Genomic DNA, 14,364 nt, shown 5'->3' on the forward strand with positions numbered 1-14,364 from the left:
GGAGTCTAGGTTAGAGGCGTAGGGTTGCCAACTGACCTGGCCTGCTTCTCTGCCGTTAAAAGCAGATTGATCTGGAGGAAATGGTAGCTCCTGCAATTCATAGAGCTAACATCACCGCTGGCTAATGCTTCACATTGAGCTGCTGTTTGACGGTGTAAGTGGCAGTTTGAAAAGCTGGCAACTCCAGTTGAGACAGCATATTGGGGAAAAAAACGTTATAGTGACTGTCTTGACGTCTTTGCTGCAGGGAGAAAACGTAATGAAGATGGACAAGGGTTGGCTACAACATCTTGTTCCATTGCATGGGATTGTTGCTTGCAGTTGTCACACAGATAAAGCATCACAGAACATTGTTATATTTAAAGGTGTGACTTGGACAATTCAGGGAGGTGGTGCTCTGTATTTCGGGAGAGTTCCTCTTCAAAGGCAACCCATTCAATTAAGCAGAACTACATAATAAAAACTTTTTCTGGACTGTACACTGCAGCTGGTGTGTGTGTGTGTGTGTGTGTGTGTGTGTGTGTGTGTGTGTGTGTGTGTTGAATGCACCCCTGTTAAAAGAAACCAGGTTATTTGCAGGAGTTGAACTGAACAGTTATAAGAGGGTGGTTTTCTATGTGCAGAGAGGTTCACCCAGGGAGAGATCATTCAGACATTGGACCCCATCTGTATCTTGAAGTGCTGCAGTCCTGGAAAGGCACCACTTGATTCTGCAGCATGAAAAAACATTGCTTGTGTTGGACAGGTGTGAAGTGTTGTGTGGTTGGCAGCAGTGTTGCACGGAGGTTGTGCTTTGCCAAAGTTTTCCACATGGAGTCGCCAGGTGTTTGGGGGCTCAGTGGGCAAAGCCTGGAAATGAAAGGGTGGTCCTGGCACTTCAGTGGGTTGATCCCCACAGGTTGTACCTGGAGCTTCAGGTGTGGAAACTGATGGGCATAGAGCAAATAAACGAAAGCTCTCCAGCCAAGCAGAAAATGCCATGTCCCCTTGATTCTGGCCTCTCTCTCTCTCTCTCTCTCCGCTGCTTCCCTCCTTCCCTTGGAGATCCTGAGAAGAAGGTTTGAATCCTGCAGGTTCGGATCCAACCCTAAGACCCAGCAGCAGACTGTCACATGGCACTTGGCTTCTTCCCCACAAAATACTGGGAAATGTAATGTGCTAAGCCTAAGGAGTGCTGGGAATCGTAGCTCTGTGAGGGGTAAACTACACTTCCCTGCTTTGGGGAGAAGCCATGTGCTCTGACTATATGGTGTCAATGTGACACTTGTCCTGTTTATGTGGGGGGCAGTTCCTCTGCAAAAGGTAGCTACCTCAGATATGTAAGTTTGGGGTAACAGATGCTTCCCCTCAAGAGGACACCCGTCTATCTATATGTCTAAATGCTCCCTTAGGGAGTGTCATTATAGGAGATGCTGATGCACATTAGTGGAGCACCGAGATGTGCTCCTCCGTTGTGTGGGTGGCAGGCACACCAAGGTGCAGCAGAGCCGAGAGGAAATCTGGTTTGCAGCAATGCAGAGACAAGGTCCAGTCTATGGGAAAGCAGATCAGTGCTAGCACGGTAGATTTGAGTACCCGTACAAGACTGCAGGGACAATGTGGTGCATTGCAGAGGGCAATGGTTTTAGCAACCACAAGTCAAAAGCAAGAGATAGCTGTATTATCAGGTTTGGTGCAGTAAAATTCTATCAAGGTAGATGCCGGGGGAGTTGCTTTGCAGTCTTATTCCTCCTCTGTTTTTGCTGCAGAATTGCAAGGAGCAAGATGCACACCCAGTGACCGTTTCATGATAAGCAGTGCTGCTTGTTAGCAGCGTAGAATGCAGTGCCCCACAGTCAGAAATAAATTTTCTTATCAGAGAACTAGGAGCTGTTAGCCAAAATGAATTTTACAGGCGCAACCAGAAATTCCTGCTTTGTGAACATTTGTTGGAACAGGTGGATAACAAGCCAAGGGAGGGAAGGAACAAAGCAGAAGGCTCGAGAAGGTGGGGTGAGCATTTTCACTGTTTTCCTATTTTCATTTGTAGTATTGTGATCATCATCACTGCCTTTTAAACAACTATCTTAATGTGATACATGAGGAATATTTATTTATTTATAAACCACTCTTCATCCATAGATCACAACATAAAAATGTAATATAAAACCACAAATTACATAATAAAAACAAGAACAACCCCACAAACCAATAAACCCCTTCCCCACACCCTCACAAGCACATTTAAAAAGGGTATAAGATATAAATCAGCCAAAGGCCTGGTTGAAGAGGAATGTTTTTCATCTGGCTCCTAAAGGTACATAATGAAGACGTCAGCTGAACCTCTCTGGGGAGAGCATTCCACAAATGGGGGCCACCGCAGAAAAGGCCCCTTCTCATGTTGCTCCTCTCATGGAGGAGGCGCAGGAAGAAGGGCCTCAGAGGATGATCTCAGGGTCTGGGTCGGTTCATATGGAGAGAGGCGGTCCTTGAGGTATTGCAGTCCTGAGCCGTTTAGGGCTTTATAGGTCAAAACCAGCACTTTGAATTGGACCCAGAAACTACTTGGCAGCCAGTGTGGTCAGGCTAGGATTGGTGATGTGTATATATGCTCTAACCATCTTCCCCCAGTGGGCAACCTGGCCACCAAATTCTGCACCAACTGAAGTTTCTGAACCATCTTCAAAAGGTTTTTAAAGATAATTAAAAGCAGTTAATTTTAAAGTGCCCTTACATCTTCTTCTTAAAGAAGCCCACTTTGTTCCTTTCAGTGATATGTGCATGTGTGGTTACACTCTGCACATGTTCAGAAACACTCAGCCTCAGATGAGAAACCATTTTTTTTTAAAAAAAACTGTAGTGGGCATTCATTGGAAGACTAGGGCTACAACATGGATGTTGTCTGTATGTGGCCCTTGGGACTGTGCCCAGGCCACACCTCATACTGGTCCTGCTTTCCCTCCTTCTTTAATGGTTTTGCCTGCCTGGAGTAGATCCTTGGAAGTCTGATCATGCTTTTTGCTTGTCCTGTGGGAGGACAGAAATATGTGTGGGTAGAAACCAGCCTACTGCAGAAAGGTAAAATTCACATGACTTTCTCTTCCAACTTTTGCCTCTAGCCCCACCCCCACTGGAATGTGGCTCCCAGAAGAAAATGTGGCCCTTGGGGTGAAAAGTCCCCCCACCTCTGGGCAACTAGCAATGGAATAGCTGTAACCCAAGCAGCATAGAATCATGGAATTGTAGAATTGGAAGGTACCCCCTGCAATGCAGGAATCTTTTTACCCAATGTGGAGCTTGATCACATGACCCTGAGATTAAGAATCTAATGCTCTACCAACTGAGCTGTACACATTTTGGGGGCTTTTGAGGGTATAAATAATAAATTATTATTATTATTAGGCTATTATTATGAATGCCTGTAAGAACATGTTGCAGTCATGCAGCAGAAGCTGTCCATGTTGCAATGCAGATGATATGTGTGTTTGCAAGGTGACTGCTGCGCAGAAGATGCAGCGCTGTGTAACAAAGCAGTCTGCTATGTTCTATAAGTGAATGGCATCCTATCCAGCAGGGCGTGCATCCTGCAGCAGAAGAATAGGGTCCTGCCTCCTGGAGGGTAACCCAAAATTTCAGTGCAGGGCTTTGCATAAATCGAAGGCGTCAGGAATGCAATGCAGGCTACCATAGGATTTTGCAGTTTTCTTGAGGAGTGTGGAAACAGGTGATGTGGAATGGTGCAGGATTTTGCAGCCTACCTGCGAAATGCTTTTTCAGAAAGCTGTTGCCATCTGCCCTCCTGAGAGGCCCATTAACTTTCTAAAAATTGCAGCGAAAACAGCTCACGTCCCCTTGCCAGCTGTTTTCGCTGCAATTTTTAGCAAGAGACTCTCCATCGGGCAGATTTCAGTAGCTTTCGGGGGGGAGTGATTTATAGGTAGGCTGAAAAATCGTGAAGGAGCACGAGGTCGCGTTTTGTACAGAAAAGTCCATCCACGGAAGAAACACGCATCCGTAGCACCACAGGCGGCAGTCTCCCGAAGGTTCACACGTTCTCTCTCCCCAAACGCAGTTGTCCATTGCTGCAGAGAGACCGGGGAAGGGAATGCGGATTTATTTAGCTGAGACAGCTGCACTCTTCGACACGCAGACTTTTGTTGCAATGCGTACGTGTGTGCTGTGTATGCCTCAGTATGGATGACTTTGGGGTGGTGGTTGTTGTTTTGCAATGCGGAAAAGTCTGAGTTTTAGGATGCAACCATCGTTGGGCGCGGGTGAGAAAGGGATTTTGGTGCAGAGTTCGATTCTAAGAAGGGACCATTGTTGTTCCAAGGCAGTGCGCTGCCGCAGCGGACCCTCGTCTTGCAAATGCCTTGCCAGGCGTTCCTTTCCACCGATTGCTGGCCTTTAGCTTTGAAGTTCTGCAGCCGCTCGGGCTCCAGGATAGCTCGCGAGGGAGATGGTCTCGCACCGCGGGGGGAGGGGGAGGGGAGGAATAGGCAGGATCTTGTGATCCGCAGAGAGGACGCGCTCAGGCGCTCAGCTCCTCTCGCGGTGCGCACGGCTGAAGCGTCGTCATCATCGTCTCTCTCTCTCCTCCCTCTCTCATCCGACTGAGTCAGGAGGCCGCGGGGGCGCCTCAGTGATGCTCCAGCTACAGAATGGAGGGGGGGGGAGAGAAACTGTCCAGGATCGGAGACTGGAGGAGGGAGGACACGCTGTAGCATCGCAGCCCGGCCGAGAGGGGCAATCTCTCTCTCCTGCCTCCAAATAGCCGCTTCATGGGATTTAAACATAATCTTTGCGCCTAGGGGATCCCGGAAGGGGAGCGGGGCATACGGTAGTTCACTTCGCTGCCCCTCGACTCAGAGAAGCCTAGGGAACAAATGTCAGAGTTCCCTGCAAAGAGGGATTGGCTCTAACTGTGCTGGAAATATGGTGTTTAGGGCAGCCTTTGCCAACATGGTGCCCTCCAGCCATTTGGGGCTAAACCCCCACCTGCCATAGCCATGGTGAGACTGGTGAGCAGCTGCAGTGCCAAACCACTGCAAGTGGGTGGGCAAAGGTTGGTCGGTGGGGCTGGAATGTGCAGAGGGTGGGGAGACCATTCATTCTGACACTGCTGGGCACCAGAGCTGTACAAGCCTTGCTGAATATCCCTGGGGATGACAAATACCAGTAGCATTGTCAGGGAATGCTTTCAGGTGCGCTCATGCTTGGACGATCGATGTGCAAGCCCCTCTGCTGGGTCCTGGCTTTCCCCTTCTAAGCTGTGCGTTTGCAGCCGGCCGGGCTGCCTCGCTGTTGCTGCTGCGTCTTTCAGTTTGTGCCATCCTGTCCCTGCTGGGCATTTGGTTGCTGAGAGGAGAGTGAGCTGTAAATGGAGGGGAAAACATCTTATTTTTAGCTGCTGTGTCTAGACTCCCTCAGAGCTGGAAGCAAAATCCCAAAGGTCTTGCTTGCTGCCCTGCCTGCCTACCCTGCCCACTTTCCACGAGCCTGAATGTTTGTGTGTGGGCACGAGGGGGCGCCATATTACAAGAACTGGATTTGCTGAAAAGGGGATTAGAATGGGCTGCGAAATGGACCCCAGAGCCCTGGCCCTGGCCAGCTGCGATTGTGCCTGTGGGTTAAACTGCCTTTGCAGCCATTGGTGGCCTCAATAGCCTTCCAGGAGAGACAAAAGGAAATATTGCTTCACAGAACATGTAACTAGCCTATGGAATTCACTGCCACTAGGTGTGGTGGATTTCACTACCACAAGCCTCTAGGTTAGGTGGCTGTAAAATAAGATTTAACAGAGTCCTGGTTTTAAAATATGCACACTGCAAAGTCCTGTGGTACCTTAAAGACCAAAGGGACCCAGGTGGCGCTGTGGGTTAAACCACAGAGCCTAGGGCTTGCCGATCAGAAGGTCGGTGGTTTGAATCCCCGCGACGGGGTGAGCTCCTGTTGCTCTGTCCCAGCTCCTGCCAACCTAGCATTCGAAAGCATGTCAAAATGCAAGTAGATAAATAGGAACTGCTACAGCGGGACGGCGTTTTCATGTGCTGCTCGGTTTTCCAGAAGCGGCTTTGTCATGCCGGCCACATGTCCTGGAAGCTGTACGCCGGCTCCCTCGGCCAATAATGCGAGATGAGCGCGCAACCCCAGAGTCGGTCACGACTGGACCTAATGGTCAGGGGTCCCTTTACCTTTTACCTTAAAAACCAACCCATTATAGCATAAGTTTTTGTGGACTAAAGGACACCACCGGTGGATTTAGTCACCCAAGCTGATAAAAACACAGGAGAGAGTCCAGCACCCTGTTCTCACAGTGGCCAGCCAGGTGCCTGTGGGAAGCCTTAAAGCAGGACTTGAGTTCTCTCCTGACATTCAATTCTCAGCAGCTGGTATATAGCAGGAGGCTGCCTCTGACTGTGCGGGTAGAAAATAGCCTTTGTGGCTCTTCATGATTCCATATTCAAGACATCTGTGATGGCTAACCCTGGAAACAGTTGCAATGGAAGGTCCGTCAGTGGCTATTTGCCTAGATAGTTGCATGGACCTTCCATGTACACAGGCAGTCTATCCTTGAGTCCGGTCAGGGAATGAACCTCCCTTTCATGCATTGTTTGTGAAAATCCAGCAGCATCTCTGGCTGCTTTTGGGAACAGAAGGGTTTTGTGGCTCCCATGCACTTCTTTGGGGCTTGTGTGGATGTCCTGATGGATTCATGAACCCCATGTGAATGAGTGGAAGGCGGACCACCATTTTAAAATTACTATTATTATCATTAGATTTATTATCCACCAGCAGGCCCCAGGTCACAGCAATAGAAAACACAGTATTAAAACCAACTTGAAACAAATTATAACCATGACTAGAGTGGGGGCTAAAAATATATGTACCTACAGTGTCAAATTTTGATTTTCCACTGCAGGCAGAGTTGTGGGGAGATTGGAGCCTGCCATAATTTGAACAACCACACTTTACACAGCAGTTCAATAAACAAACAAACAAACAACAGCATTGCAATATGGGAAGTGGGAGGAGGAGGGGAGAGTTTCATTTCCCCAGGAACAAAATACTGAGCTTTGATGATGTGATGTCCCCATGTCAGAAGCGCTGCTTGGAGAGTATGTCTGGTTCCTTGGCGGCAAGTGACTAAGTACCGGTACTGCACATTTATTGCACCCAGCCATCTTTACATTCTGGAAGGCCTTGATGCTTTTTGGAAGAGATGGAGGCCATGTTCCATATGATTCTTTGGGTAGGAACTGATCTAGAAGATAGATGGATTCTGTTTTAAATGTCAGTAATAGAATAAAGCAGAGCAGAGCAGGCAGGAATGATTGTGCTCAGAAAAGATGCTGACCAAGGCTGGAATATTCTTTAGCAGCAGATAGCCACACAGATTCCATGTTCCATCCTTGCTCAAATTCAGTTTCCAGGGGCAGGATTGTACTAAGCTGTCCTGTCAGCACAAGGATTACCACTGGGGCAGCAGGATTTCCCCTCCCCTTCCAGCTGTGAGTGCCTCGAACCCACTCCAAATCTGCTCTAGAGGGTTGGAGGGAACCCCTAGACTAGATTTAGGCTGTGTGTGAAGGGGGGGCACCTTCCATTGCGCTGCAGAAATCCTTTTGCTGACAGAACTACCTCACATTGCATATCACCCCAGGACTTCGGTTCCCTCCAGTTCAAGGCAGGAAAAAACCTGTGGTTCTGCAGAGGCTTTTGGTCTCCAGCCTCTGCCATCCCAGACCATTGGGCATGCTGACTGATGGGAGTCGGGAGTCTAGCAGCATGTGGAGGACCCACCTCTGTTCTAGTTCGACTGAGGAAGTGGGTCTTGTGCTTTGAATTGGATCAATACTTTTTGGCTTGGATCCAGCCCTGTTGTTCTGTGCGCTGTGGTGTGGCCACACAGGTGAGTTGTTTGTGTTTGTGCTGCTGGCTCCAGTTGGGATCATTATAAACTTAGAGATTAGAATTGCAGAATCGTAGAGTTGGAAGGAACTACGAGGGTTGTCTAGTCCAACCTGTGGGACTCGAACCCATGAACCCAAGATTAAGAGTCTCCTGCTCTACCAACTGAGCTGAACATGGTGTTTTGTTTACTGCCAGAGACATTAACAATGCCTTTCTTTTTCTAGGGCGAAATATTTCAAAGGGAAGAAGCTTCATGGGGAGATGGACATCAAAGTTGAGCAGGTAAGCCAGTGTCCAGGGTGGGGGACTCAAGAACCAAGAGCCTTATAGGCTCAGGCTGGAACCTAGTGGGGACTGTGGGCTCACTCCACAGGCTCTGACAAGCCTGGGACTAGCAGGTGGAGTGGAGCAACAAACATGGCTTCGCTTGCTATCAATGGCCTGGGCTTGGCTAACGGGATGGTGTATTCTGTTTGCTGTGGTTGCAGCTCCTCCATCTTGAGCTGGAAAGCACATTGTCTAGACCCAGAAGCAGCGCCCACCTTTGGGTACCTGCTGGCCCCTGCTCTACCAGCCCCACCCCAGCTGGCGCTTCAGCCAGTGATGGGTGGCTCAGTCTAGGGGCTGCCATTTTAAATCTCCACAATGTCCTCAAGGTAGCATCTCTTTGTGGCATTGTGGGAAATATAAATGGCTGTCTCTTGGTGTTGCAGCTGATCCAGCACACTCCTTGGGGCCAACCAAGGGTGCCAACTTGAATAATATATGGGTGGGCCAGCTAAGCCCCACCCTGCATAATTGTTCACGTGATGTGAACACACATCGTTTGAATGGCAATGCACATCAAATGTGGGCCTTCCCCAGTCCCCTATGGGGCCAACTGATCTAAGAGCAGAGCTCCTCAAACCTGTGGTCCTGTTTGTGACCCCAGACTGACCATGACACTAGTCGCCTGCACGCACATAGCCAAAATTTGTCACTGAGGAAGTTCACATTTTAAACCCTGAAGATACAATGTGTGTCTGCAGTTGGCAGTAGGTGAGCATGCTGCATGTTTATGAAAGAAGCCTGGCCTCAGTCTGACCCTCTCCATGCACCCTGGGGGAGGTAAAAGTTGCCGTTCATTGTTCCCTCACTTTCCCCGGCATGAGGCTGAGCCCAGGGCAAGGTCATGAGGTGGCTTTTGTGGTTGAGCTACTGGCACAAACCACTGCCTGATTCAGAAAGGGGATTCTGGGTAACTTTGGAAATAATGGACGCAACAACCACAGTGAGAGCAGGAAGTGAAACTCAAGGCTGATGGCTTAGGTCAGCAGTTTCCAAGAAGTCCTTTTAATGTCACTTTGTCTTCCCCTTTTTTATTTCGAAGGGGAAACAAACAAGCAGACTTACACATACAAAAAACACACAACATGCAACTGAAAGCAGACCTATGTAAACCCATATAAGAAAAGCGTTCAGCTCAAACAATTGTGCATTATATTCGGAATCTCTTCTAAAGACTGATAGATGCATTGGCATTTAATTGTTGGTTTGTTGTTGGGAAAACCTCTGTGCATTATGAAGGATTCTGTTATGTTTTGGGTGCACACTGAGTTCATGCAGGATGGTTGCTTAGGTCTTGGTTTACCCATGTGATGGGGAAGGCGGAATTCAGGCTGGTTGGAGCTGCTTTCTTCTTTTACTTGAACCCCAAAGTCTACCGACATTGTGCAAAATACACATACCCCATTTATTCATTAATTTTATTTATTATTAAATTTGCAAACCACCCTATACCTGCACGTTTCAGGGCAGTTACAACATAAAATCACAATATAAAATCAAAAAATACTTAATAAAAACAAAAACAACCCAATTAACCTCCACCTCCCCAACACAGTTTAAAAAGGCGTTGGATGTCAATCAGCTCAAGCTCTGGTTAAAAATGGGCTTCTTTTAACTGCTGTGATGTGAAGTTGTGCTTTTTCCCCTTGGACCAGGCATGATTTTTTTAAGGTGCTTTTTTAAGCTAATACCCAGGGCCGTCTTTAGCAGATACGGTGCTGGGGTGCAGCCCAGCGCCCCCAAATTACCACGGGTAGTGGGGGGGGGGCGAAGCTGCGCACTGCCAGCCATGGTGGGGCGCAACTCTCCCCCATGCTGCTACGGGAGAGCAATCCCTGCAGAGGGAGGGAAGCTGTGCACCCGCCAGGCATATGGTTGGCGGGGCACAGCTGGTGGGCGCGCAGGAAAAGGGGAGGCTGCCGGCAAAGCCGCATAGCTCCCCCACTCACTGGGGCACCCCTGAGAAGCCGGCGCCCTGGCGCGATGCACCACTAAGCCCTATGGGAAAGATGGCTCTGCTAATACCGGTCCAATGCCCTAGATTGAGGCGTCTGGTAGCTTTTTGGTTCTATATATTCTGTTGTAGCTGCATTGGATGAGTGTACACCGAAAGGCAGCCTAAAAACATTTATAAATAAATAAAATTCCTGATCTTCTTACTGAAGAGATTCTTGAAAGGACCCTGGGGTCTCCTAGGACTTAAGTCAGCACACAAAACCATTCCAGTTGCGTACCTATGAACTGTCCTGCCTGTGTTTTTCAGGCTTTCTGTGTATCCCTGGTCCCTCCATAGAGTCAGGAGGGGGGCTGCTGACTGTACTTTGTGTGCTGCTTGGTCCATGACTAGGTCTTGTGGGTGTCTCCTGCAGGCAGAGTTCTCCGACCTCAATCTGGTGGCTCATGCCAATGGCAACTTCTCCGTTGACATGGAGGTTATACGCAACGGTGTTAAGGTAGTCAGGTAAGTGGCAGTGCCTGTCCTTTGGTGGCTCATTCAGCTTGTTTTGACGCAGGTGCGCATGTGTTTTCTCTGCTCATGTTTCAAGGCACTTCCACCGAGTGGGATCCAATCCCACACAGCAAATAAAGGTCATCTAATCTCCCTGCAAACAAGTCAGGGTGAATGCTCCTTAAATAGCTAACATCACCTAATCTCCATGTAAACAAAGCAGGATGAATGCTTAAAAATCAGGTCATCTGGAACCACCATTGGAAGTGCTTTCCTTTCTAACATGAGGCAAAGTTTTTCAAACTTTATGCAGAGAGAGAATCATAGAATTTTAGAGTTGGGAGGGACCATGAGGGTCATCTAGTTCAACCCCCACTAGGCTTAGGACTTTCAATAGCATCCAAATTCTCTCTTGATTCTAGGAGTATGCTTCCAGTGATCAAAATTATGTACGTTCAGTTTAGGCATTCTTGGCCCTGCATCTTCGTCAAAAGCCACACTAGCCATCTTAAAAATCAAAATTTGTTAAAATTTTAAAATTTCAAAAAATTGCCAAAATTTCAAAATTAAAATCTCAAAAATCTCAAAAGTAAAAACAGCTATTTACTGCCTTTGTTGTTGTTTAGTCATTTAGTCATGTCTGAGTCTTTGTGACCCCATGGGCCAGAGCACGCCAGGCACTCCTATCTTCCACTGCCTCCCGCAGTTTGGTCAAACTCATGTTTGTAGCTTCAAGGACACTGTCCAACCATCTCGTCCTCTGTCCTCCCCTTCTCCTTGTGCCCTCAATCTTTCCCAACATCAGGGTCTTTTCCAGGGAGTCTTCTCTTCTCATGAGGTGGCCAAAGTATTGGAGCCTCAGCTTCACGATCTGTCCTTCCAGTGAGCACTCAGGGCTGATTTCCTTAGGAATGGATAGGTTTGATCTTCTTGCAGTCCATGGGACTCTCAAGAGTCTCCTCCAGCACCATAATTCAAAAGCATCAATTCTTCGGCGATCAGCCTTCTTTATGGTCCAGCTCTCACTTCCATACATCACTACTGGGAAAACCGTAGGAAAAGGCGTCTTTTAATTTCATGACTGCTGTCACTATCTGCAGTGACCATGGAACCCAAGAAAGTAAAATCTCTCACTGCCTCCATTTCTTCCCCTTCTATTTGCCAGGAGGTGATGGGACCAGTGGCCATGATCTTAGTTGTTTTTGATGTTGAGCTTCAGACCATATTTTGCACTCTCCTCTTTCACCCTCATTAAAAGGTTCTTTAATTCCTCCTCACTTTCTGCCATCTGGGTTGTGTCATCAGCATATCTGAGGTTGTTGATATTTCTTCCGGCAATCTTAATTCCAGTTTGGGATTTATCCAGTCCAGCCTTTCGCATGATGAATTCTGCATATAAGTTAAATAAGCAGGGAGACAATATACAGCCTTGTCATACTCCTTTCCCAATGAAGGCAGGCTTAAGGCTCGAGGTTACAAATAAGTACAAATAGGTTCACCCCATATGGGAGATAACCCAGGGACTGCTGGCTGAGAGCAGCAGTGCAGTCCAGGTGAAGCAGGAAGCAAGCAAGACGAAAAATAAGGGAGGGAGGGAGCTATGTGATTTGGCCTTTTACCAGGTCTGGAAAGGTCACACTCACCTACTGGTCACATGCAAAGGAAGGATGCTCCAGCCAGGAAGTTTGACTGGCTGAACCAACATCTACTGCATGTCCACTCTAGTAAAACAATGTTGTACTTGACTGCTTCAATGGATTACATCGCACAGAAAGGAGACAGGAGGGCTGTAGGACAAAAGAGAATCTGAGCTATCCATTATGCTAGACAACACCAATGTACAGACTCAGCAGATGCATTCTGGTTGATTTAGCCCTGGAAAGGAATCTATGGCTCCTTCAGTGGTCAAAGGAAAGCAAGCACATGGTCCAAGAGAACACCTGGTCTCATCTTTGAGATGCAGCAGATTGGAGATTACAGACCTGAGAGCTGAGATTCTGGGATCCTGGTCTCTAGGAAGCAGGCCTTATGAGCAAGGATGGGGGAGAGTGGTTTTCCTGGCCACCCTTTTCTTCCTTATCACGCTGGTTCTTCTTCTCCTCTTCCTCCTCCTCCTTCTAGGAGCCTGAAGCCCGACTTTGTGCTGGTCCGTCAGCATGCCTTCAGCATGGCCCGTGGAGGAGACCATCGTGGCATCGTGATAGGACTGCAGTACGCAGGAGTGCCCAGCGTCAACTCCCTGCACTCTGTGTACAACTTTTGCGACAAGCCCTGGGTGGTGAGTGGTGGGAGCTGATGTTTGGGGGAAGGACCAGACCTACATGACTGTAGGCTTTGGACTAGGTGGCAAAAATGAGTGCAGTGTTTATTGGCATACCCAGAAGTGGAAGGACTAGGGGTGTGTACACACAGTATCTTTAAAGCATTCTCTTCCCCTCACAGAATTGTGGGCACTGTTGTTTACCCCTTAGAGAATTACAACTATCCAAAAATGAATAATGAATGAAGGAGCCCAGAATTCCTGGAGGGACCAAATGTGTTTTGAATGTGCTTTTCAGGTATCATGTGCTCAGGGCTCATTTGCTCATTTTCTTCCCATGGAACCATCACTAAATTAAAAGAAATTGACATAAAGCTGAGAGACTAAAGCTTGAATGGCCAGTGAAACCCAGTTAAAAGCCTTGGATAAACAGGAGAAGTGTTAACTAAATTGTAGGCAACAGACAGTCATATAGCTTGGCAGGATTCGAGCAGAGAGGCTGTTCTAGAACATAGATGACACTATTCTTGGAGGATAAGGCTTCCGGGGGGTTATAAAGCCTCCAGTATTGGAGGAATTGGGCCTCTAAATGACAGTGGGTGGAGAACCTGGGAGGAGAGTGCTGCGCTGTTCTGCTCCGCTTATGCTTGCAGGATTCCCATGGGCTTCTGGTTGGTTGCTGTGGGAACTGGATGTTGGACTAGAGGCATCTGAGCTTGCAGGGTTCTTATTGCGTTGCTGTAAGCTCACCAGATCCAGGCAAGGATGCAGCCTCAGGCATGGAGCAGCTATTGGGATGCCATGGGTCCAATACACAGGAAGTGGCCTGATTGGCCACTGTGGGAGCAGGATGGTAGAGTACCTGTTGGCCTGACCCAGCAGGCGGCTTCTTATGTTCTTCATAAATAGAAGGGAAACAGAGCAGAAGGTCATAAGAAGGAAGGCTAAGTTAATGACCCCCACTTTGATTTTGGCCTGCAGCCAAAGTGGACTTTCGAATGTCTCGCTGTGAAGGCAGCAGCAGCAGCAGCTCCCAGAGGGGGAAAGGGGTTCAGGGAAGCAATAGAGGCAAATGGGAGTTAGAACAGATTTAGAAGGTCTCTTTCTTGTTCTGCCTCTTACCTGTGGTGTCCTCCTGACAGTTTGCCCAGATGGTTCGCCTCTTTCGCAAACTTGGACCGGAAGAATTCCCACTCATTGACCAGACCTTCTACCCCAATCACAAGGAGATGGTAAGTTGGGCTGGAATGTGGTGGGAGGGCTGGAGATACCATATTTCTACTTCCTTTTTTGTGCTAGATCAGTGATCAGAAAGGCTTGAATAATTGGAAGGGATCATGAGGGTCATCTAGTCCATCCCCTTGCAATGCCGTAATCTCAACTAAAGCATCCACGACAGATGGCCACCCAACCTCTGCTTTAAAATCTCCAGGGA

The 14,364-nt window shown here is 48.1% G+C and overlaps 1 protein-coding gene across 1 annotated transcript in view; it reads left to right on the forward strand.

Moving 5' to 3' along the window:
- SYN1 (synapsin I) overlaps positions 1-14,364 on the forward strand; it is an 86,979-nt gene that overhangs the window by 19,266 nt on the left and 53,349 nt on the right. Inside the window, exons 2-5 of the mRNA XM_035140651.2 lie at positions 8,118-8,175; positions 10,590-10,681; positions 12,791-12,947; positions 14,072-14,161. Coding sequence (XP_034996542.1) covers positions 8,118-8,175; positions 10,590-10,681; positions 12,791-12,947; positions 14,072-14,161 — 397 coding nt within the window. The remainder of the gene's footprint in view (positions 1-8,117; positions 8,176-10,589; positions 10,682-12,790; positions 12,948-14,071; positions 14,162-14,364) is intronic.

The sequence above is a fragment of the Zootoca vivipara genome, chromosome 16 (genome assembly GCF_963506605.1).
Source record: "Zootoca vivipara chromosome 16, rZooViv1.1, whole genome shotgun sequence".
Classification (NCBI taxonomy): Eukaryota; Metazoa; Chordata; class Lepidosauria; order Squamata; family Lacertidae; genus Zootoca; species Zootoca vivipara.